General features: G+C 44.5%; 1 protein-coding gene across 2 annotated transcripts; it reads left to right on the top strand.

The window, feature by feature from the left end:
• Positions 1–5,286: 5,286 nt before the first annotated feature.
• Positions 5,287–9,733, top strand: LOC130123653 (profilin-2-like). Of its 2 annotated transcripts, none has more exons than XM_056292891.1 (3): positions 5,287–5,613; positions 6,636–6,828; positions 7,775–8,078. In XM_056292891.1, exons 1-3 carry the CDS (start codon positions 5,485–5,487, stop codon positions 7,870–7,872), a joined length of 420 nt encoding a protein of 139 aa, XP_056148866.1. In that variant the 5' UTR covers positions 5,287–5,484; the 3' UTR covers positions 7,873–8,078. The 2 variants fall into 2 exon arrangements, with proteins under 2 accessions (XP_056148866.1, XP_056148865.1); XM_056292890.1 differs by lacking the exon at positions 7,775–8,078 and adding an exon at positions 8,112–9,733 and having other exon boundaries at positions 5,292–5,613.
• The last annotated feature ends 16,219 nt before the right edge of the window (positions 9,734–25,952 follow it).

Here is a 25,952-nt window from a genome sequence, read left to right as displayed (position 1 = left end):
AATAGCATATAGATTTCTAAAGTTTACAATTCCACTGACAGATGGCAGCGGCTGCATTATGTGTGCTTTACCAATTTAGGTTCTCTCACAGTGAAATGGTAAAATGGTAAATGGGCTGCTATATAATATAGCCCTTTTCTAGTCTACTGACCACTCTAAGCACTTTTACAATGTATGCCTCACATTCACCCCTTTATACACACACACACACTCTCATACACTGATGGCAGAGGCTGCCATGTAAGGCACCAACCTGCACATAAGGAGAAGTTAGAGTTTCAGTGTCTTGCTCAAGGATACTTCAATATATTCTCTGGAGGAGTCAGGGATCGAATCAGCGACCTTCCAATTACTAAATGACCCACTCTACCTCCTGAGCCATGCCGCCCAGTGCCAAAAATTATAGTGTATATGTTTATATGTGAAGGTTTGCCTTCATTCCCTTTGATACTGGTGCAATTTTTTTTCAATTTGTTTAAAGCACATTCTCTTGTTTGTCTCTCTCCTCAAGGGTATGGCAGAGAACATATTCAATAGTCTTATGACGGACCACACACTAGCTCTGGAATCACCAGACTGTCATATTATGTACCAGTTGGTCATGCTGAATAAACAGGTTTTAATTAAAGGTTATTGACTGTGAATCACATGAGCTAGAACTCAAGTCAGAGCTAATTCATTTTGCTGTAAAGGATTATGTGTGATTGATTTAGTTTTAAGCGTAGACACAACTATTTTGTGGGTGTATTTTCTCGCCTTCATTACATAATTAGAGATAAAGGGCTTTTTGTTCACAAATGAGGTTAGTAGTTGTAAAAGACTTCTTTCAACTGTGATGTAGGCTACCTCACCTTGTAAATGAACAGACGTGTGTTGTTTTATGCCAACACATCACTCGACGCTTATTGTTACTGCAGAAAACCAAAGTCTGCACGGTGTTTCATTTCTGTGAACCAGGTCACAAAAAGAAGACTAAGTACCCCACAAAGATGACAAACAGATGGGATTTTGGAGGATGTTTTCACAGAGCTTCTATTTGGAGACATTTTCATGCAAGTTTTCACAACAGAAAACACGGGAAACTCTGCTCCATGTGGCTAAGGTGTGTACTATTCACATGACAAACACGCACCAGATTCTTATTGTATTTTTTGAAAACCAAATTCTCAGAAGTATTTTGACCCATGAGTTGTCCCCAATGGGTTACATGCTACTGTCTATAACTTACTAATTTGTGGTTGACTTCACTTTTAACTATCAAATTACCCTGATAAAGTGAAAGTAATACAAAATGTTGAGTTCCGCAGAACTCAAGATTTCGTATTAATTTCACTTTATCACTTTCACTTGTAGAAGGCATGATCTGAAAAGGATTGGAGACTGCAAGGTGGTGACAGGGGAGAACATAGCTAGGCAGCATCGGTGGTGGTCTGTAGGATGACTTTGGAGACCAAGAAGAGGAAGCGAGTGAAGGCAGAGCCGAAGATCAAATGGTGGAAGTTGAAGAAGGAAGACTGTTGTGTGGAGTTCAGGCAGAAGTTAAGACAGGCACTGGGTGGTAGTGAAGAGTTACCAGATGGCTGGGCAACCACTGCAGAAATAGTGAGGGAGACAGCTAGGAAGGTACTTGGTGTGTCATCAGGACAGAGAAAGGAAGACAAGGAGACTTGGTGGTGGGATGAGGAAGTACATCAAAGTATACAGAGGAAGAGGTTGACAAAGAAGAAGTGGAATAGTCAGAGAGATGGAGAAAGTAGACAGGAGTACAAGGAGATGCAGTGTAAAGTGAAGAGAGAGTTGGCAAAGGAAAAGGAAAAGGCGTATGGTGAGTTGTATGAGAGGTTAGACACTAAGGAAGGAGAAAAGGACTTGTACCGATTGGCTAGACAGAGGGACCGAGCTGCAAAGGATGTGCAGCAAGTTAGGGCGATCAAGGATAGAGATGGAAATGAGCTGACAAGCGAGGAGAGTGTGCAGAGAAGGTAGAATGAGTACTTTGAGGGGCTGATGAATGAAGAAAATTAGAACTATAGAAGGTTGGATGATGTAGGGATAACCAATCAGGAAGTGCAGTGGATTAGCAAGGAGGAAGTGAAGGCAGCTATGAAGAGGATGAAGAGTGGAAAGGCAGTTGGTCCTGATGACATACCTGTGGAGGCATGGTGATGTTTAGGAGATATGGCAGTGGAGTTTTTAATTAGAATGTTTAACACAATCTTGGAAAGTGAGAGGATGCCTGGGGAGTGGAGAAGAAGTATACTGGTACCAATTTTCAAGAACAAGGGCGATGTGCAGAACTGTAGCAACTACAGAGGTATAAAGTAGATCAGCCACAGAATGTAGATATGGGAAAGAGTAATAGAAGCTAGGTTAAGAGGAGAGGTGACGATTAGCGAGCAGCAGTATGGTTTCAGAGCACTACAAATGTGATGTTTGCTTTGAGAATGTTGATTGAGAAGTATAGAGAAGGCCAGAAAGAGTTGAATTGTGTCTTTGTGGAATTAGAGAAAGCATACGACAGGGTGTTGAGAGAGGAGGTGTGGTATTGTATGCGGAAGTCTGTAGTTGCAGGGAAGTATGTAGGAGTGGTGCAGGATATGTATGAAGAAAGTATGACAGTGGTGAGGTGTGTGGTTGGAATGATGGATGGGTTCAAGGTGAAATTGGGATTGCATCAAGGATCGGCTCTGAGCCCTTTCTTGTTTGCAATGGTGATGGACAGGTTGACAGATGAGATCAGGCAGGAGTCTCCGTGGACTATGATGTTTGCTTATGACATTGTGATCTGTAGCGACAGTAGGGTGCAGGTTGCGGAGAGCCTGGAGAGGTGGAGGTATGCGCTGGAGAGAAGATGAATGAAAGTCAGTAGGAGCAAGACGGAATACATATGCGTGAATGAGAGGGAGGACAGTGGAATGGTGAGGATGCAAGGAGTAGAGGTGATGAAGGCGTATGAGTTTAAATACTTAGGGTCAACTGTTCAAAGTAACGGGGGGTGCAGAAGAGAGGTGAAGAAGAGAGTGCAGGCAGGGTGGAGTGGGTGGAGAAGAGTGTCAGGAGTGATTTGCAACAGAAGAGTACCAGCAAGAGTTAAAGGGAAGGTTTACAAGATGGTTGTGAGACCAGCTATGTTATATGGTTTGGAGATAGTGGCACTGATGAAAAGACAGGAAGCTCTTTGAGGCAAATTTGTCATTTGTGATATTGGGCTATACAAATGCAACTGAGTTGAATTGGCTTGATCTGAGGTGGAGCTCGAGGTGGCAGAGTTGAAGATGCTATGATTTTCACTGAGAGTGATGAAGGACAGGATTAGGGGCGATTATATTAGGGGGACCGCTCAGGTTGGACGGTTTGGAGACAAAACAAGAGAGGCAAGATTGAGATGGCTTGGACATGTGTGGAGGAGAGATGCTGGGTATATTGGGAGAAGGATGCTAAATATAGAGCTGCCAGGGAAGAGGAAAAGAGGAAGGCCAAAGAGGAGGTTTTTGGATGTGGTGAGGGAAGACACGCAGGTGGCTGGTGTGGCAGAAGAAGATGCAGAAGACAGGAAGAAATGGAAACAGATGATCCGCTGTGGTGACCCCTGACGGGAGCAGCCGAAAGTAGTAGTAGTAATAGTAGAGTTCTACAGAACTCACTATTTTGTACTATATTTTGCAATTCTTTTCTTTTGTTTTCTTTTGTTTTTGTTTTCTTTTTTTGTCTTGTACCTAAATATTTTTTTCTGGTTGTGCACACATTTGCTTCCTCTTTTAAAGTGAAGTTAATTGGCATGAAAGAAATATTTAATTGATTTTCTTGAAAGTCTTTCCCAAGAAGTCAAACTAAATGACAGTAATTCCTGTATATGTTACATGTCTATCAAAATCTTAGAGCTAAAGATATATGATGAGTTAAGCGTTGTCTTGTCTTAGTAGCACCAACCCTCTATAGCCAGTACAGGACAATTAGTTGCGTGACGCAAGTTGTGTGCGCTTCTCTTTCATCAATGGGCTGTTTTTGACCACTGGGTTACTGTTGGGATGGAAAGGTTTTTTTTTTCAGCGATGTACCAATCCAGATACATCCTGGACACTGCTTAATGTAAAAGACAAAGCTACTCTGCAGTCCTTAACACAATAAAACCGGGATTATTGACACCAACTGTCAAACTTCATGGCACTTAATGGACATTTTTGCCCACTTTCCTTTCATCTAACACAATCCATATCACACTTGCTCTAAATAGCCCTCTTTAACTTGCTTCTTTACATTCTTCTGCATTGATTGAATTGGATTTAACAGATTAAAACAGCTATGAATAGCTGACAGTTTACATATGGACTTGGTCAACTGGTTTAACCAGCTTATTTGAAGAAGAAAAAAGTGAAGGCATCTCTAAATTAATGGAAGGGCTGGACTATCTGGCGGCCTGCATTCAAACCATGTACTAATCATTAGGTTATGAATCAGATCTAATTGATCGAAACATTGCCGCAAAATAAATTACTTTTGGGAGCATTTCAGTGTGTAGATTTCACTTCTGTGTTGTAGATTTCCAATTTTTGTCTGGCCATACTAAATTGCCCCTATGTATGAATGTGTGTGTGAGCGTGTGCGTGCGTGCGTGTATGTGTGTGCGCGTGTGTGAGCTATGACCTGGCGTCCTGTCCAGGGTGGCTCCCCTCCTGCCGCCCAGTGACTGCTGGGCTAGGCTCCAGCATCCCCACGACCCTGAGAGCAGGATAAGCGGTTCGGATAATGGATGAATGGACTTTATTTTTTTCTGGAAGTGCGCATATTTGATTCCTCTTCTGAAAACAACCAAGATGAGTCACATATTAGACAATTTACGAAACTGAACATACGTTATGGGGAGGGGGGGGCTAACCAACTATCTGCCAAGTGCTGGCAAATTTTGCCCGTGGCTGTTAAATTTAACTGTATCATCCATTAATCATCAACCACTAGTCATCATGTAAACTAGTCTCTTGTAAACTAGTCTGTTTGTCAACACCTTGAAGTGGTGCATGGGAGTTTTACCAAGGGCTAGCAGTAGAAGCTTGCTTCCCTGACTGTATAACGCACACAGAATGACCATTAGATAAAGCTACACATTTAACGGACTGCATGAATAGGGGAATGCTGACTACTTAAACTCAAGTGACTAAATGAGCAGTCTGAATCGTCGGACGAGTCGACGTGTGACTTTCCGCCATTCCTTCGCCGTCTTCACATTCCGCCACATCTCGACAAGTTCCTTATTATTCCGCCGGCCTCCTTCGCCATAAAAGCGCCGGAGAACTCATTGTGCGGAGTGATCTGATACGGACTACACCCAGGCTTCCTATGCGATCCTAGCACTGACGTTTGACAACGCGGAAGAGGGGTTCAATTGGAGATACAGAATTCGCCTGTTTGCCATTCAGAGCTGTCTGCCTCCGACACGTGTATTTTTTTTGGCTATAGGGAGTTTTATAAGTCTTCTTTTCCTTCAAGATGTCTTGGCAAAGCTACGTAGATAGCCTGATGGCCGACGGCAGCTGTCAGGATAGCGCCATTGTTGGGTATGGGGACGCCAAATATGTTTGGGCAGCACATGCGGGCGGTACTTTCAACAACATAACGGTAAGACATCGTTACTTCTGTGTGAACGTTTTAAGTATTGTTGTTTGGGACGGTCTGTATTCCTGCCAAATACATTTCAGGCCGAACAACGGAAATCGTTATCACGATCTTGATCTGACCACCTAGCTAACGTTAGCACTAGTAGCTTAGCGTTAGCCGCCTCGCTAGTTTCCTGTTGGCCCACCGCGGTGATAGGATATTCCCTGGAAAGGAAATGTTCTCGGATTAGACCTCGTGTTGGCCAGAAAAATGTTGGCGACCGGGCCTTGCACCGACACAAGAACTTGCATGATATATTCTTAGTGTTGGCCCTAATGTTTCGAACTTCACAAAAATGTATTGGGTATTCGCTTCAAACCAGTTGGCAGTCAGTGTCCACCTTAGGATAGCGCGCATGCTTTTGTGTGCACGGCGGCTTTGATTAGCTAAACGCTAGCGTCTTGGCTAGCTATGTTGGAAGTCTAGTCGACGTTGTATACTGTTGGGAAAAGTTGTATTTAAATTAAATTTACTTTTCGTGGTACACTTCGCCAACCTATTCTTTTGTTTTGCGTAATAGCGATGACTTTATCCATTCAGAAATCGGTGGCGTGATAACGGGTCCGGTCCACAGACATCACGTTACTTCCGCTAATGACTTATCTACAGAGAATATGATTGCAAGCTAGCTCCGAGGCTTCCTCAAACCGATGTTAACGGAAGCGCGGGGTATAGCCTTTGACAAATTATCGCGAAGCGGTCGGCTGGCTTCTTCCTGCGTCTGTCGTGCTTTTATAATTAGGGTTCTCGACTTGCATTGAATCGTATTTACTCAAAGTAACTCAAATTGATGGCAGTTCTCCTTAATCTTGCTTTAGCTACTTTTTTAATGTTTTGTATAGCGAATGATAAAATGGCGCTGTATGCCTCTTGTTCCTAAACATGTAATAGTTTTGCCAGATTGCTCTCGCTTTTTGTGAGCGAGAGAAGACTGAGCACCAATTCCGCAATCCTATGTTTTGCATTTCTTTTGTATATTTCAGCCTCAAGAAATTGATACCATCATTGGGAAGGACAGGGAGAGCTTCTTCACCAATGGGCTCACTCTGGGCTCAAAGAAGTGCTCTGTCATAAGAGACAGCCTTCACATTGACGGTGACTGGACGATGGACATCAGAACAAAGAGCCAAGGAGGAGAACCAACATACAATGTCTCTCTAGGAAGGGCTGGAAAAGGTATTTTTAATTAAATCTTTTCTGTATTAAGGATCTATATTAGGATGAATTTAAAGAGCTGACAGGCCCTAAGTTGTATGCCTTTCTCTGTAAAACCATCACATGGGTGAGAGGATAGCTCACATGATGTCTATGGCTTGCTCAGGCAGTCCAAACTAAAAACTGAGTCACATCGTCATATGATGCTTTCAGGCAAATCTCTTGAATTCTGGTTTCTCAAGTCAGTTCATAATAAGCAATTCACAAGCCTTTTGGCTCTTTGGCTCTGCTTTGAGTGCATCAAAAACTTTAGATAAGCCAGACTTTGTCTAATCCAGGCTGTATGCCTTTGTGGCCCTCACTGACTGACCATTGGAATGAGAGAAACTTCCGGAAGAGCATGGGGGGGGGGGTTGGATAGGCATGAAAAATGTTTTCTACTTTCTTTTCCTACTTACTCTTTCTGCTCATTAAGTTCTTTCAGTGTTCTTTTTCTGAGAAGATAGATTTAACTTTCAAAACGGGTTATGTCTTCAGGCAACAGCATAAAAAATGTAGCTCCCTATGCAACTTAAATGCCTTTTTTAATGATCAAAATGGTACGCCTGGCCTGCATTATTTTGTGGCATGCGTTTCCTATTTGAGATCATGGTTTGGCAAAGTGAACAAATCCCTTCTTAAACACCGTAGCTTCTATTAAATGCATAAGCATTTTCTCCTACCCCTTTGCTTGTCAATAGCTTGAAGCTGACAACTTTCTACTTTTCAAAGCAGGGATTAGCAGAGGGTTTCCCCCTCAGACAAAGCATGCTTATCAGCTGTTTGTAGTTTTAAGAGTGAAACCCCCCCCCTTATCTGTACATTTCTGGCTTTAACCTACTCATGACTGTTTTCCTTGCTTTTTATTGACTTTCCTGAACTTCTACTGCTTCTCTGAACTTTCCCTTTTCTATCTTTTCTCTTTCAGTTTTGGTTCTTGTAATGGGCAAAGAAGGTGTCCATGGAGGCGGATTGAATAAGAAGGCATACTCAATGGCAAAATACTTAAGGGATTCAGGGTTTTAATGTCATCAAGTCTTAGTTTAAATTTTAGGGACAAAAAGGAGAGTAAAAAGAAATATTGTTGTTAAGGTTTCTCTGCAAGCAGTCTAAAATGTCTTGGAAACTTGATAGCAATGAAGGGTGGTGGGAAAGATCTTATGTCACCTTTTGTCCCACCCCTTCATAGTGTATGTGTGGGGGGGGGGGGTGAGACTCTTCAATTTTGTTCATTTCTTTTTTTTTTTTTCCCTTGTGTGCTCCAGCATTGGTTTTAGTCATGGGAAAGGAGGGGGTCCATGGCGGACAGCTCAACAAGAAAGCATTTAGCATGGCTGAATACCTGAGGAAGTCTGGATATTAAGCAACTTCTCCACCCATCCATCTACTCAGCAGTTCACTCCCACTCAGCCCATTGCGTTGACAGTACTTAAAGGATTAGATGGCATACAATGTTACTTCCTCTGACACTGTCCACTTTTATATGTTTTCTTTTGTTCCATGTTAATTCTTTCTCCCCCTGTATCTTCCCAGTCAAACATTTTTGACACCACAGAAATGGCATGTTTATCAAAATGGTTGAAATATATATTTACCAAAATAGAGAATTTGTGCAAAAAAGTCAAATGTGTAATAAAAAATGTAAAAACAAATTTGGACTCGCCTCATATAAACACTCACTTAGCAACTGGCAAATGTTCAAAGGGAAGTAAACATGCAATGGTTTTGCATAGTGATCCTTATTTTTTTGTTTAAGCATTAGTAGAGATTGTAGGGTCACCTTTTCTTTAGCATGTCTGGGGTTTAAAGTTGCATGCCTACCTTAACATACAGAAATCTACCTTTCTAGCCAATGGCCAAGCATAGATATTCCAGCCAAAACCATATTTTCATTCACTGGTATCTTTTATAGCCTATTGCTACCATGAAAATTCAGAATTCTGGCAAAGTCCTTTTGTGTAGCTCAACCCTTATCCTTGATTCCTCTGAGCCCGCCTTTTTATTTTGCATTATCTTCCATCACATGCTTTTGCTGTTGTACTTGAATGTGGTCTTTAAAGTTTATGATGTGGTGTTGGGATATTGCTTGAGTGTAGTGTAAAGATTTTCAGATGTTGCCATGATGCTTCACTACATCCTGTAGTCTCTATGGACATTCCACCTACTGTATACAACAGCACAGACATTTACTTGCTGGCTAACTACTGCAATTTGTATCTTTATTTTTCTGGCAGTCAGAAAGATTACACACCCAAGTTAAGTGAGGTGTTTTTTTCCCTTCCCCATTGGACCAATTGCAAGTTAAAGGATTTTCAGAGTTGCTTCAGCCCATTGTGATGGATGATTTTTTGGCCTCATGTTTGACGATAAATCTTCCGATGACAAAACATTTAACTGCTCTAGATAACTTTTCAGCACTAATTGGGTTTTTTTCTCTTTTTTTTTCTTTTTTTTTTCTTTTTTTTTTTTTTTTTGCATTAACAAATGAAATGGTAGCGTCACCTTACACAATATGAGTACATTGAAAACCCAAGCTTTTGGGCAATGTCTTTGAATCACTTGCCTTGTGCTTTAGTCATCAAGTGTCAGAAAATGTTATAACACGGTACTTACTAAAAAAAAGACAAAAAAAACTGTACACTAAATTTGCAGAAAATGATGGTGGTTGGAATAGGAACATTTGTGAGTTGTCTTGTGAACACTTTCTGAGAATAACTGTATCCTGTGCCATAAAATACATCTGAGCTGTTGCTACTGTGAGTTGGATTTTTAACTGCTGCCCAAGCAAGAAGTAACTATTAACGGCACTTTCTCAAAGGGTTATTTTGGCATCAGTAATCTTCAGGCTTTGTGGAATATGTACAGAATTAAAATACTGAAAAAGCTTCTTGTTGTGTTGTCCTTTCTTGCATCATGATTCAGTAATGCATATGTTCATTCACTTAAAGTGGAGAAAATATGATTTAAACAACCTTTTCAGATCATTTACAGACAGATTAACAGTGATTTGAGCTAAGGGTACAATGTCCAGATTGCTAGATGAGTTTAATGGTGGGGGTGGGGTTGAAATAACTCCAAAGTAGAGGTGCTGATCTAGAATTGTTCTTTTGTTCTACTTTGTGTTTCATTTCTATGTTCCTTTCTCGCGTTCCACAGGTTGCAATACATCGTGGATGTCCATATCATTAGCAAGCATTACATGCTATGTGCCTCTGACAGAAAGATAATGGTCCCCAAAGTGGATTATCAAGGGCTTTTCCGCAGCATATGTGGCACCAAGATGTGACCAGACGGATACGAGATCTATCCCTAAGCAAAGCGAAAGCCTTCCAAGTGAATTTTACGAACACTTTTTAATATACTGCATTTACTATAAGTGGGTGTTTGTAGTATGCCTATTTGCTCAAAGCAAAAAAATAGGCTATATGCCAATCATTAGGAGAAATGTATTTCACATATCACACAGATTAGGCTATTTTGTTTGTTTTTACACAAAAAAAGATACAACTGGAAAGAGAATGTGAAGAATTGCTTAAAAACTCTCAAGGGCCTTGAAAAGTATTCTCCAGGCAGCATACTACAGGAAGCGGCAATGCAGTGCAGTATGCACAATTTGTATGTATCAGATATAGCAAAAGACGGAGACAGTTCAGCGCAGCACCCGACAAGAATGCATCCCATAAACACCCATGTTACAGCAGTACAATGAATCATAGTCATAAGACACACACACACACACACACACACACACACACATCAAGAATACTCCTTCATGGTACATGCAAGTATATACAAACACTATCATTAACAACATATTTTGATGACCTATTTGATCATTTTTTACATTGGCTCCTTGACTAGCCTTTGCATCAGTCGGAGAACAGTTTCCTGTTCTATAATGATGATTCTGTAAGAGAAATAGTTTTTGTTTTTTGTTTTGTTTTTTTGCACAAGATATCTTGTGCAGCTTTAGACGTTACAGCCCATAATCGGACATCCTACTGCTACAATTGGTTACCAGCCCATTGTAGCGACGTCCAGGGCAGCAAAGGTAAATCCAATAATATCTCAATAATTACTCTTTACTAGCGATACCTTGGCAGTGGTTGCCAGGTTAGGGATCCCGTTTCCATACATTGTTTGAATGCTCAGGCCAATATACAGTTTCGATCAAACAGTTAAATCACTATTTTGTTAATATGAACATGTCAGAAAACAGAATTAGCCCATGAAGCGATGAGATGGTATATATAATTTCTCTATAGAATGCATACAAAGTTATATTTTACCCATTTAGTTTTAACTATGTCCAAATGAGTAACAGTGAGTGATTTGATAACATTGGTAAAACTTACAGCCGCATGGGGAATGTTTTTATGGTGAAATGTTGCCTTTTAATTGTCATTAGTGTTGAAAATAGTCCCCCAAACCCCAATGGGATGGGGCGGGGGGGGCGGTGTTTGCCGCTGTGAACGACAAGCACATTTCCTGCTTTTTTCGCGGAATCTTTACCGCGTACAGGAAGTGACGTTTAACATTTTAACCGCGCATGTAACTAACTTGTATGTTGTATTTACGCTAGATTTAAAGCGATTTCTTTTGATTTTGTTTATACACAAAATACATGAATAAATAAATACATGAAGAAGTCACGGAAGCCATAATCCACGATTGTTTCGATACCTCATTCAAACTACATACAACGGAATTTTGACAGCGCAGTCTGGCTTGCTACTGCCACTGGGAGGACATTCCTCTATGCAGCCGTATTGAATACTCTCATTTCTGGGAGGGGTGCTCATGTTCACTAATCGCTGATTGGTCAGTTAGCCCAAAACCAGTACAATAAAGCAAATTAAGTGAGTGGGATATTTAAGTTACTTGAATTTTACCAGTATTCAACCATATACCATGCATATGCAAGTGTTCTTTCCAACAGCATTACACCAGGTGATTTCTTCTGCTTTCCTGGCTATTTGGTTTAACCGGCCGCCTTCAAATTCCTCACAAATGACTCGTGGTTTAATATACCTTCGTATGTGTCTGAACTGTTAAATGGCAACAAAAAGCTGAGATGCAGCTTGTCGGAATAATTATTCCAACCTTCTGATTATTGCGTTGGACTCATGAAAGTAAAAGCGAGGGCTTGGGTCTGTTTCGTTTTTTTTGCTTCCCCCAATTAGTTGAGTGATTCATCTGTGACAGATTATTCACTGGCCAATTAGATTCCTCCTTTCCTCCAGCATACCAACACATAGGAGATTGGAGCACCCGCTCTCGATTGCACAGACCACACCTGCATGTGGGGCACTTTGATTAGTCGGTAATAGTACTCCGGTTACATCTTGAACCTTCAAACTCTTTTGGGGTTACTGAGAGAGAGCTCAGTTTTGCAGCACACGGCTGCGGTGATCTGGCGTGTGTGCCAGCAGTGTTTTATCCCAATGGCGTGGAGAGGGAATGGAGTATTGATATGGATAGGGGTTTTTGTGGTTACAAACTGGCTTTGCTGTTGCATGGAACTAACAAGAATTAAAACAACGAATTCGTCCAGCGTTGGGAAAAACAGATTAAAAGGGAACTCGACGTTGACTCAAGAAGTGAAGGGCGACATTACAGATGTCATGACCCATGGAAGGCTTTTGATAGGACGCAGCTTTCAGCAAGGTGCTTTGCGCAAAGAAATTAAGACCTCGAACACATCGTTGAATGCTGATGCAGATTACCAATCAGACAAAGGTAGCTAATTAAACTTCATTTTTTATAAAAAATTTTTTAAAAATCCATCCGTTTATTTTGACCGCACACTACAGTGTCTTGAACTCCTCTATTGCTTGTTTTGGCTTTTCTGCATTTATCTACCCTCTGCCCTAGTTTTTCTTTATCCACACAAGGCCCAAAACTTGTCGAGTTTATCACTTGTACAGGTTGGGAGGAACCTGCGCACCTCAAAGGGGACGCCCATAGCACTGCAAGACTAGACAACGCGGTAGACCGACTGCTGCAAATGGAGCCGGAAGTGGAATGTACTGGCAAATCAATGAAACTAAAGGCCCTCAATGTTGAATCTACTTCTGGATCTCGAGTCTTTGTAGACAGGGGCAAGTATTTTCTCTTCAGTATATTGGTGTAGAAGTGTACCTTTCTGTACAAATCAGTCCAAGTGTGTTGCTTGTAAACCAGTCAAAATCTCTTTATTTCACCCCCCCCCTTGATTTGAGTCCGAGACAACAACAAAAAACGCACCCAAACTAAATGGCGGTACTTGAGCACTTTGGACTATAATCATGGTCTCTCCAGAATGGTAACTCTTTGCAGTTGTTCCTGAAGTACCAGATTTAACCAGAGTATTACTGAAATGTAGTGGCAGAAGATAAAGTGTGTAAACTAAATTTACATTTGTGAATAAAGTAGAAATCATTGTGTGAAAATGACTTCCTCTGGCTTTTTCGTGTAAGAATAACCCAGTGGAGCTACTGCCACCTCTTACCAGTTGCCTGTTCAAATTTGATTGATATAGTATTCAATATATGAGCATGGGCGCAAGTCCATGAACACTGGGATGGCATCCAGTGCTTTACCTGTGACCCCGTCCATAGGATTAGTGGTTGTCAGGAAGGGCATCCGATGTAAAATTTTGCCAAATCCTTATGCGGATTGACAAGACCATATCGGATCGGTCGAGTCCCGGGTTAACAACGACTGCCATTGGTGCTGTGCCCTCACAGGGTACTGATGGAAACTATAAAATCCGCTGGGGCGACCCCTGAGAAACAGGGCGCGATCTGAAAGAAGTACTCAAAATATGAGCGTACATTTTTTATTATGCATACATCATTCTCCAGAATGCAGATATTTGCCATTTGGTGTCAAATGATATGGGCCTTTTGAAATGTGTAAGATGACAATAGTACAATTGAGGTTAATGCTATTTGAATTTTTGCCAACAGGAAGCCAACTGTCTCCCCTGCCTCTGTCAAAGTTGCCACCAAGCTGTGGTTATACCATGAGTTCAACACAGAGGGATTTGGTCTTAATTGCACCTTATGATGGTTGCTTTGTCTCAGTTGAGGTGGGATACACTGACTTGTGAAACACAACTTTCACATTTAATGGTGCAGTACTTGAATCTAAAGTTTCTGTTCCTGGCCATCAGGAGGACTGCTTTGTTCTACCTTTGCGTTGGTGTGGATTGCCTGTGAAGATGTCATGTCCTGCTATTAGACAGCCTTCATCTAATCCTTCTATGGTCACATGCCACAGTGAGGGAATGGTGGTGAAAATGGAATGGGTCGTTTCTGTTGATAAAATTAAAGTAAATTGTAAGTAGTTTCCAAATGTTTCAATTCATGGCTCCTCTTGCTCAGGAAGTCGTCACTGAATTGACATCCATGGGGTAAAGTGGATGCTCTGGCATTAAGTTCTTCTTTTTTTTCTTTTTTTTTTTTTTGCAGTGAAAGGCCATTGGGAACCATTGATGATGGTCTCACTAAAGTGTGGCTTCAGTGTGGTCGCCCATCCTGAGGGTGTGATCATCTCGGCTCGCTATGCACCCTGTGTTGAAATGAAGGTTAGCAGTATGTGCATTTTGTTCATTTATCACATTTATTTACCTTGATTTTAATTCTTGGGTATTCTGTCTTCCAGGATGGCATGTTCACCCTTGAGCTGGATGGACATGGAGAAATTAAAGTTTCGTGTCCATCAAAGTTGCCGTTTAATTCTAATCCCGACCAAAGCACTGCAAAAATTCCAAACCAACAAATGAATGAAACTCCTGGAAGCTGGACATATCCATTACATCCGTGGATTCCACATACTGTTTCTTCTCACCAAAAGCCCAAGATTCCTACCACGACGGAGACCCCACAGGTTACAGTTCACCCTCAGTTTACCAAAATGCCTAACCAGCCACCAACTCAGAGGCCAAAAGATAATGATCAACCTCCCCATAACCTGCAGAAGCCTTCCTTCCCATTTTTTCCCTATCCTTTTGACTATCATCCTATGAAACCAGCAATTGCATCTCTGCCTATACCTGCTTTACTTCCCCCTTCTCCAGATGTTACTAAGGTACCTGACAGTCAGCAATTCCAACAAATCACTCCTGCACAGTCAACACCTCTTCCAGAGGGTCAGATAAAGCAACCATTCAACGGTTTTCCATTTTACCTCTGGCCAGCCCAAATTGATAACCTGCCTCCTGCAAGCCAATATCTTAATGGCCAAGTGGAAAATCCTTTTTACCTATATCCATATTATCCTCAACAACCTAAGCAGGAAAACCCAACACAAAAACCAGCCACTGAAAAAGTGCAAGAACAATTCTACCTTCCACCTAAGCCTGAAGCTCCTTCTCAGAAACCTGTACAACCACCAACAACTGAGTTTGAGCATCCAGAACACTGGCCCTACTACCAGATTCCTTTTTTTCCTCGGCCACCAACTGGTGAAAACCCTCAGGGTCAAGTTAACCAGCCTGTTTACCCATTTCCCTTTTATCCCCCATCTGGTCCTGAAAGCAGTACTCAAAAACTAGTGCAACCCACACACCATCCACCTTACCAACCCCCAGAGGGACAAGAGCAAAAGCCTCTTTCCCCACTGGATCCCAAGCCACCAAATCCGGACACTTCAACTGTTAAGGTTCCTTTAGTTCCAGGGGGGCAGAAGCAACAAATTCCATTTTATTCTCAATCATCTAAGCAAGAAGCTTCTGCTACACCCACTCAAAAACCGGCATTGTATCAAACTCCAGCTGTAATACCGCCAGTAGTTCATACACCTGGGGGCCAAAGCCAGCACCCATTTTACCCATTTCCTTACTACCCCCAGCCACCAAAACCAGGAGTGACTGAAGCCCCTCCTGGTCAGGTGCAAGAACCAATCCACCCACAGTATCCTGAACCCAAACCAACAACCCATGAACAGCCTTCAGCTGGTCAACATCCTCCAGCTCCAGGGGGCTATGGTCAGCACCCCTTCTTCCCATTTCTTTACTACCCCCAGCCACCAAAACCAGCAGCAACTGAAGCCCCTCCTGGTCAGCTGCAAGAACCAATCCACCCACAGTATCCTGAAACCAAACTGCCAACCCCTGAAAAGCCTTCAGCTGGTCAACGTCCTCCAGCTTCAGGGGGCCATGGTCAGCACCCCTTCTTCCAATTTCTGTACTATCCCCAGCCACCAAAACCAGCAGTGACTAAAACCCCCCCTGGTCAGGTGCAAGAACCAATCTACCCACAGTACCCTGAATCCAAACCTTCAACCCCTAAAGAGCTTCCACCTGGTGAACCTTCTCCAGCTCCAGGGGTCCATGGTCAGCACCCCTTCTTCCAATTTCCTTACTATCCCCAGCCACCAAAAATAGCAGTGACTGAAGCCCTTCCTGGTCAGGTGCAAGAACCAATCCACCCACTGTATCCTGAATCCAAATCTCCAACCCCTGAACAGCCTTCACCTGATCAACGTCCTCCAGCTCCAGGGGGCCATGGTCAGCACCCCTTCTTCCCATTTCTTTACTATTCCCAGCCACCAAAACCAGCAGTGACTGAACCCCCCCCTGGTCAGGTGCAAGAACCAATCCACCCACAGTATCCTGAACCCAAACTGCCAACCCCTGAACAGCCTTCAGTTGGTCAACGTCCTCCAGCTCCAGGGGGCCATGGTCAGCACCCCTTCTTCCAATTTCCTTACTATCCCCAGCCACCAAAACCAGCAGTGACTGAAACCCCCCCTGGTCAGGTGCAAGAACCAATCCACCCACAGTACCCTGAATCCAAACCTTCAACCCCTAAAGAGCTTCCACCTGGTGAACCTTCTCCAGCTCCAGGGGTCCATGGTCAGCACCCCTTCTTCCAATTTCCTTACTATCCCCAGCCACCAAAAATAGCAGTGACTGAAGCCCTTCCTGGTCAGGTGCAAGAACCAATCCACCCACAGTATCCTGAATCCAAACCTCCAACCCCTGAACAGCCTTCGCCTGATCAACATCCTCCAGCTCCAGGGGGCCATGATCAGCACCCCTTCTTCCAATTTCCTGACTATCCCCAGCCACCAAAAATAGCAGTGACTGAAACCCCCCCTGGTCAGGTGCAAGAACCAATCCACCCACAGTATCCCGAATCCAAACTTCCAACCCCTGAACAGCCTTCACCTGGTCAACATCCTCTGGCTCCAGGGGGCCATGGTCAACACCCCTTCTTCCAATTTCCTTACTACCTCCAACCAGCAAAACCAGTAGTGACTCAAGGCCCTCCTGCTCAGGTGCAAGAACCAGTACACCCACAGCAACCTGAATCCAAACCTCCAACCCCTGAACAGCCTTCACCTGATCAACGTCCTCCAGCTCCAGGGGGCCATGGTCAGCACCCCTTCTTCCCATTTCTTTACTATTCCCAGCCACCAAAACCAGCAGTGACTGAACCCCCCCCTGGTCAGGTGCAAGAACCAATCCACCCACAGTATCCTGAACCCAAACTGCCAACCCCTGAACAGCCTTCAGTTGGTCAACGTCCTCCAGCTCCAGGGGGCCATGGTCAGCACCCCTTCTTCCAATTTCCTTACTACCTCCAACCAGCAAAACCAGTAGTGACTCAAGGCCCTCCTGCTCAGGTGCAAGAACCAGTACACCCACAGCAACCTGAATCCAAACCTCCAACCCCTGAACAGCTTTCACCGGATCAACCTCCTCAGGCTCCAGGAGGCCATGATCAGCACCCCTTCTTCCCATTCCCTTACTACCCTCAGCCACCAAAACCAGCAGTGACTGAAGGCCCTCCTGTTCAGGTGCAAGAACCAGTTCACCCACAGTATCCTGAATCCAAACCCCCAACACCTGATCAACATCCTCCAGTGGGCCATGGTCAGCACCCCTTCTTCCTAGTTCCTTACTACCCCCAGCCACCAAATCCTGCAGTGACTGAAGGCCCTCCTGGTCAGGTGCAAGAGCCAGTCCACCCACAATATCACGAACAACCCAAACCTTCACTTGGTCAACTTTCTCCAGCTCCAGTGGGCCAATATCAGAACCCAATTTTCCAATTTTATTACAACCCTGGACCATCAAATGTTCAAGTGAGTCAGCCTTCTTACCCCCAAAAACCATATCCTCTCATTCCCCCTCAGAACCCACAGCCTGTGATTATATTCCCTAGGCCTGCCCTTCAAAAGCCACAACACATTGTGCCAGTCAAACAAAACCCACAGGGTTACATCAATTTACAACATGGTAATTTTGGCTTAGTTTCACAAGTTCCGCAAGCATTGATGCCATTTAACCAACCTGTCATTTGCCCTCAAGTTTGCCCTTCTGGATTCTTGAACTGTTGCCCACCATCAGTCACCTTTCATCAACATCACCACCATATTGTGCCACCTGGACATAAAGCTGAAAATGTCCTTTCTACCTACCCTGAAGGTCAAGTCCCAGCTGCATTAGGGTACTCTGTATTTGGCAATGCAGAGCAATCTGCTCCCTATCCTTCACAAAGTTCTGAACAACTGATTGAAGCCTCTAAACATGCAGGGACTGAAAGGGTGAACTCTGCACTTGATGGTTCTCAAGAATTGGCATACTGGAGCCAGCTTGCGTCTCAGTGGATTCCATTTGGAAGTCAGCCAGGTACGCAACAATATCTGCATGCATCAGATACTAACATCGTTGCACCTAACAAACCTACAGATTCTGGACTACCAATGCAACCTCATTTTGTGCCTTACACTTCACATCTTAAGTGGCCTTATGAACCCCAAGTTGACCATGTTCCAGGTTTACAGCATAGTCAACTGCCAGCTCCTTCTAATGCAACTGCTAAAGTTAATAATTCAGTTGGTGACACAGTCAAACCAATAATGCAGCAATACCAACTGTATAATATGTATTCCCCAAACCAGCCACACAGACCATTTTTTGGTGAAGAAAATCCTTCGGAGCCTGAACCACCCATAAAACCTAATTTTATGTTCCATGTCCCCCCAAATCTGCAACAGTTGCATACTTCAAAGCGGCAAAAGAAACTGACTGTCAAGGAAATGCAGCCACCTGCCAAAGAATACAGTAAATCTGAACAGCCAAAGCTTATTCAAGACCAAAGTGATTCATTTGATCCAGTCAGCCCCTACTACATGCTTCAAGACTCCTGGGTACCCCCTGATAACAAGTTACTAGCCAGTGAACTGAACAACTCTTCAAAACCTCAGTCACCTGGGAGTGACTCTCAAATGGACACACAATCAGAACCACCTTTAAATTTTCAGCAGAGCACTTACATACTGCTTCAAAAGGGCCCACCAGGTAGTGAGCCCAAAAGGCCGCTTGAATCTCAACCGCCCTCCAGGAATCTCATGCATGAGACAAGTGAGTTGCTGGCATCCCAACCACAAAATTTAAATCGACCCCAACAAAAAAAGCCCAACCAGCCTGGGAGAGAAATGAATGTTTTTTTACCTATTATTAGAGATTATACACAAAGTGTTATGGATGGGGAATCGCCTGCAGATTTGCCCTTGTATTACTCTGGCCACAACAGCCATCAAGTGACATCTTTGTCTCCGATATCATCTGTCGATATGTCAAAAGAATCTTTTAAACCTGAATTACTAGATTCATTCAAAGATGACTGGATGCCCATTGGACCGCTAGGCTCCATCCAAAGGATTCCAACTGATGATTCTGGTCCGTCATCAGTGAGACAGGACTCAGCAGCAAGCCACTCAACAAATGGTATGGTACAATTAAAAAAATAGAATTACATGAGCTAATGTTAGAATTGCATGAGCTCTAATGTGCTTTGTCCCCCCCCCCCCGCAGGATACATGTCAACCCACCCAGAGAAACGGTCATGATCCAAAGTGAAGATCTTCACCTTTTTTAATTGGCAATAAATGGTGGAAATTCCCTCCTTGTGTCTTGTGCTCTTTATTGTTGGGCATAATTTGGCTTTTTTTAATGAAAAGTGAGAGGCTAAACTAACTGCTAGTTCATCGCGGCTGGCGTTCGTTCCTTTTGACAGTGATTTTTTTTTCTTCCTTTTTTGGGATAAATATTAGTGTTCTTGTAGTGTTTGGATATGTGTTTTTGTGTTGCATTGCTGTGGCCTGGGGGAAAGGATATTTTGTTTCCTTTCATGAAAAGACAGTGTTCCTGATTCCTGAGTTGACATTGTTGGACTAAATCATCCGACAGAAGGTAGGGGATGGTGGTTAGGATGACAGACATAGAAGCCTAGAGCTGCTGATGATGGTCCTGAGGTTTGACTTGAAATGAGGGGTTGTTAAAAATGGATGCTGTTCAGTTGACTGTTATGCGAGCTGTGTGTTTGAATGACCACATTTCAGGAGCTATTTGCTACAGGGGAATGGTCATTGTGATGGTTAACCTTCTTTTTTTTTGTTAGCCCCCCCTTTTTTTCCCCTCCCAAATTGTACTTGGCCAGTTACCCCAATCTTCCGAGCCGTCCCGGTCGCTGCTGCACCCCCTCTGCCGATCCCTGGAGGGCTGCAGGCTACCACATGCCTCCTCCGATACATGTGCAGTGGCCAGTCGCTTCTTTTCACCTGACAGTGAGGAGTTTCGCCATGGGGGCGTAGCGCGTGGGAGGATCACGCTATTCCCCCCCTCCCCCCTGAACAGGCGCCCCGACCGACCAGAGGAGGCGCTAGTGCAGCGACCAGGATACATACTCCCATACGGCTTCCCATCCGCAGACACAGCCAATTGTATCTGCAGAGACGCCCCACCAAGCCGGAGGTAACACGGGGGATCGAATCGACGATCCTCGTGTTGGTAGGCCACAGAATAGACCGCTACGCTACCCAGACACCTAGAAAAACGGTATTATATAGATTTCCTTCAGCTCATACTGTGATGCATAGCAGAATCCCAGTGTTTTTGTTGTATATTGCTGTGTACCCACACTCGGCTTCCCACCCGCAGACACAGCCAATTGTGTCTGTAGGGGCGCCCGATCAAGCGAATCTTGGTGAATCTTCCCTCAACTAAGGTATAAAGAAAACAGCGCATAATACAAACTAACTTATGTGGATTTACACCGTCTGGTTGACACACTCTGTGATATTCATGGACAGAATGCCAAGGCGCAGCCAAGGTGAGGAGTGTGTCCGTTTTGGGAGCCTCAGCATTGCATCTTTGCTCTTCGCAGATGTGGTTTTGTTGGCTTCATCAGAACGCGACCTCCAGCGCGCACTGGGGCGGGTTACAGCTGAACGTGAAGTGGCTGGGATGAGAGTCGGCACCTCCAAGTCTGAGGCCATGGTTCTCTAACGGAAAATAGTGGATTGCTCCCTCGGGTTGGGGATAAGTTGTTGCCTCAAGTAAAGGAGTTCAAGTATCTCGGGGTGTTCAAGAGTGAGGGTATGATGGAGCGGGAGATTGACAGGCGGGTTGGCGCAGCATCAGCATTAATGCGGACAAGCCCGTATTAATGCAAGGGCTCAAGACCCGGGGCCCGACGACGTGAGGGGATCCACGAGGCTCGGGGTCTTCTTTGTCTGTACTCCCGACTGGTGTGTGTGTGTGTGTGTGTGTGTGTGTGTGTGTGTGAGAACTGCTATGAGAGGAAGGATAAGTGGAATTAGTAGAGAAGTCGGTTGCTTCTCTCTCTCATACCAGCAGTTGGCAATGTGTTAACGTGTATCAGATATTGTGATATGAGACTAGATACTATATTGCCTTAGATTTCGTGATAAGGCACAAGTGTTACCTTTTCCTGGTTTTAAATGCTCCATTACAGTAGAGTGAAGTAATCTTCTGAATTTACCAGACTGTTCTATTATTTGCCTTTACTCACTTAGACATTATATCCATCATCAAAAATCTCGTGTCATAAAATAAAACTGCAGTCTTAAGTGATTGTTGATGGGGGGCGGGGGACGGAGTGGCTTGAAAAACTCATAGCCCCGGGGCCCATATTACTTTAATCCGGCCTTGAATGCGGACGTTGTACCGGACCGTTGTGGTGAAGAGGGAGCTGAGCTGGAAGACAAAGCTCTCAATTTACCAGTCAATCTTCATTCCAACCCTCATCTATGGTCACGAGCTTTGGGAAATGACCGAAAGGGTGAGATCGCGGATGCAAGCGGCTGAAATGAGTTTCCTCCGTAGGGTGTCTGGGCTCAGCCTTAGAGATAGGGTGAGTGTACCGATAGTGGCCTGTAGGGGCGCTATACAGCTACTGCCTGTATGTATGTGCAGAGACCTGCAAATAAAGTTCAGTTATAGAAATGGCGACCAAGTGTGTGCGTGCTCAATGATACAGCGAGGAGCTCGGACATCCAGAGGGAGCTCGGAGTAGAGCCGCTGCTCCGTCGCGTCGAAAGGAGCCAGTTGAGGGGGTTAAAGGGTCATCCTATCTGAATAGGATGTGTAGAATGACTCGCATGGAGGCAGTGTTAGCGTCTCGGCTTAACATTTAATAATCATTGCAGGGGAACTCAGGTACAGTGTACAGGCATGTAGCTATGTGTATATTGCCGTCACTAGGCTGCATGATCAAGTGACTACTCTGTACGGAATGCAGGTCAGTACAAACATAACGCTACAAGGTTATCTACATCCTCCTTCTTTAGTTCAGAGCTGTAATTATGTTTTCAAAATGTTCACTGTGTTTCAAAGTAGCTTATATTTAGTATAGCAGTACTGGCTATCTTGTGCTGGTCTTACACGAACTATGCCTGACATGTAACTCTGCAAAGGAAGCAAATCTGTGTTAATGTAACATTAAACATTTCAACAACATTTCAACAACAAGAGAAGTATACTTATGACGGTAGGTATAATTTACCATTTAACATTTCAACCAACAAGGCAAGTCAGTTCTTGTGTCCATGCACTCTTCATTCAGTGTATTTTGGGTTGGGCTTTGAAATCCTCCCAGATCCTGTGATATAGGGGGATTGAGATTGTCCAGGTGGCTCCACGACTGGTGATGGCTCTTCAGTGGTCCCTTGAGTGCCATCCTTGTCTTGCTGTCTGGTAAGTACTGATGGAATGCGTTCATTTTGGTCGGGGATATGTTGATGTTCGGATACTGGCAGAATGTGCCGTCGATTTCTCCTGTATTCCTTTCCTTCCGATTCAACGATGTAAGATCTAGGTTCGTTGCACTTCCTTTTGATCACTCCGATCTTGTCATGTCCCTTTGTAGTCTGAAGACGGACCATTTGGGACGGTTCCAGTGCAGGCAGTGGTCTGCTTGACTTGTCATAGTGCGCTTTCTTCATTCCCCGTTTCTTTGACAGCTGAGCCCGGACCGTTACAGTGTCCTTTGACGACGGCGCCGACAGCTGCTGGCTGGCAGGTAGGGTGGTGCGTGTTCTCCTAGATAGGAGATGCTGAGCGGGAGAGCCCAGGGTTGTATCTCGTGGCACGTTCCGAAGGTTCAGCAGATTCAGAAGTAGATCTGTCCCATCTCTCTTTGAAGTTTCAAGCAGTCTCTTCGCGCTTCGAACTGCCCGTTCTGCCAGGCCGTTTGCTTGTGGGTATTCAGGACTGCTCGTGGCGTGGTGGAAACCCCAGGTTGTGGCAAACTCATGAAAAGTCTGACTGGAGAACTGGGTGCCATTGTCTGAAAAGACAGTGTCAGGGACGCCATGGACTGAGAAGTGCCGCTTTAGCTTGTTGACCACACTTTGTGAAGAGAGGTTTTTAAATGGGTCGATTTCAAACCACCCTGAGTACGAGTCGACCAAGACCAGGTAGTGGTGACTGTTCCACTCGAAGATGTCTGTGGCGACGGTGGACCAGGGCAGTTCTGGGATTGGGGTGGGTTGTAGTGGCTCTTTCTGTTGATGTCCTTTTAGACCGTTGCACACACTGCAGGCTTGGACCATGTTCTCAACATCCTTTGCCATGGATGGCCAGAATGCAACATCACGTGCTCTGCGTTTCGTTGCTTCGGCCCCAGGATGTCCTTTGTGTAGAACGGTCAGGTACTCAGACTGTAGTGTTTGGGGAATGACCACCCTTGTTCCTTTCATTACAATGTCATTGTCGATGGTGAGCTCATCCCGGAATGTAAAGAAAGGTCTTGCTGTGGCTACAGTACTGCTTGATCAGCCGGGCCATCCTTGCTTTATAGTGTGGCAGAGAGCTTGCATTGAAGAGACTGCAGCTGTGTGTTCTTGCAGCTCCTTCAGGCGATTTGATGAGATGGGCTGGACTGCCATCACTTCGAAGTCGTTTTGTTCAGTTTGATGCTGTGATGTGCTCTTCCTTGGTGCACGAGACAGCGTGTCGGCCAAGTACATGAGCTTCCCTTTCTTGTAGACAAGCGTCAAGTTGAACTTGTGCAGCTTCAGCATCATGCGTTGCAGACGTGCTGGTGCGGTGTGGATTGGTTTGTTCAGGATTGTGATGAGGGGCTGATGGTCAGTTTCGACTGTGATTGGCTTACCGTAGACATAGTCGTAGAACTTGAAACATGCAAACACCACCGCCAACAGCTCCTTTTCTATCTGAGCATATCTTGTCTCAGTCTCCGTCAAAGTGCGCGAGGCATATACTATGGGTTCGCCTCCCTGTAGGCAAGCTGCACAAAGGCCATACTGTGATGGTGTGACATGCTTTCTCACGTCGTAGTATTTCAGCACTGGAGGGCTTGATATGTGGGCCTTCAAGCTGTTGAATGCATCTTCGTGTTCCTTTTCCCAACACCAGGCTACATCACGTTGCAGGCAGCAGCTGGCGGAGTGGTGCAGACAGTTCGCTGGAGTTAGGGATGGACTTTCCAAGGTATGCTGTCATTCCTAAGAATCTCTGAAGAGCAGCCTTGTCTTCAGGTGGGGGTATCTCAGTGATTGCTTTTATCTTCGCAGGGTCAGCTTTGAGTTCCTGGTCTGTGAAGACATGTCCCGCGTAGTTCACCTGTTTGAGTCTGAACCTGCATTTCACCAGATTCAGTCTGAGCTTCACTTTCCGAGCCCTGTCCAGGACCTTCTTGAGGTTGGCATCATGTTCCTCTACTCCGTTGCCGCCCACGATGATGTCATCGACAATGATCGCACATAGATAGCCTGTGAAGACCTGCTCCACCGCTCGTTGGAAGACCTCTGATGCCGAACCGATTCCAAAGGGCATTCTCAGGAATCGGAACCTCCCCAGGGGTGTGGCAAATGTTGTTCGGATGGAGGATTCTGTGTCTAGTTTGATTTGCCAGAATTAACTTTTTGCATCCAGCACCGAAACACAGTGGCGTCAGACATTTGTGTAGCCACCTCTTCGACCGTGCGCATAGGATGGTGAGGGCGCATTAAAGCTTCATTCAAGTCATGTGGATCGATGCATATGCAAATGTTGTCAGTGTCCTTCTTGTGTGTGGCAACCATTGCAGAAACCCATTCTGTGGGCTCTGTCATTGGTGTGATCACTCCCAATGTCACCATCCGATCAAGCCCCATTTGACTTTGTCCTCCGTCGCTACGGGGATGCGCCTTGGTGGCCTCACGACAGGTGTGACATTTGGATCGACTTTCATTGTGTATGTTACTGGTAGTGAGAAAATCTCGTCGTTGAACAGGTCAGCATATTCAGAGAATATTTTGTGTGAAAATGTTGAATCCTCGCTGACGTCAACTTGATGTACGTCGTTGTTTAGAGTGATTAAGTCCATCTTTAGGCAGTCTGGTAGGCCAAGTAGTGGTTGGACATTGTTTTTCACCACATGGAACTGCAGTGTGTGCGTCTGCGTCCTCATTTGACAGTTTAGCAGCGCAGTGCCTTCTGTGTGGATCACGGTTCCGCCGTATGCGACTAGTTTGGCTGTCTGTGTCTTGTCGATTTTCTGTACCTGTTTCACAAAGTTGTAAGTGTCTGAGGAGATGACATTACACTTGGCCCCAGTGTCTACTTTTAGTTTCAATGGTTTGCCATTCACTGTGATGGAGCAATAGATCTCCTTTTTGTTCTTTATGTTCTCCAGGTTGATTGTGCTGATTTCCCTAGTGTCTAGTGATAGTCCATCTACATGAAATGAGCCATCGCTGCTGTCTGAGTCCTCTGCTGTGGCCAGATGATTGACAGGTTTGTATGCACAGGCTTGTCTAGCGGACCTGCAGTACCTTTTGAAATGGTTGTATTTGTTGCAGTT

Source organism: Lampris incognitus, chromosome 14 (assembly GCF_029633865.1).
Source record: "Lampris incognitus isolate fLamInc1 chromosome 14, fLamInc1.hap2, whole genome shotgun sequence".
NCBI classification, from domain to species: domain Eukaryota; kingdom Metazoa; phylum Chordata; class Actinopteri; order Lampriformes; family Lampridae; genus Lampris; species Lampris incognitus.
This window is presented reverse-complemented; position numbering and strand designations above follow the sequence as displayed.

Coding starts and splice junctions, on each gene's coding strand:
- LOC130123653 (XM_056292890.1), top strand. CDS start 5,485: ATGTCTTGGCAAAGCTACGTAGATAGCCTGATGGCCGACGGCAGCTGT. Junction 5,614..6,635: donor GTACTTTCAACAACATAACG/GTAAGACATCGT, acceptor TGTATATTTCAG/CCTCAAGAAATTGATACCAT. Junction 6,829..8,111: donor TCTAGGAAGGGCTGGAAAAG/GTATTTTTAATT, acceptor TGTGTGCTCCAG/CATTGGTTTTAGTCATGGGA.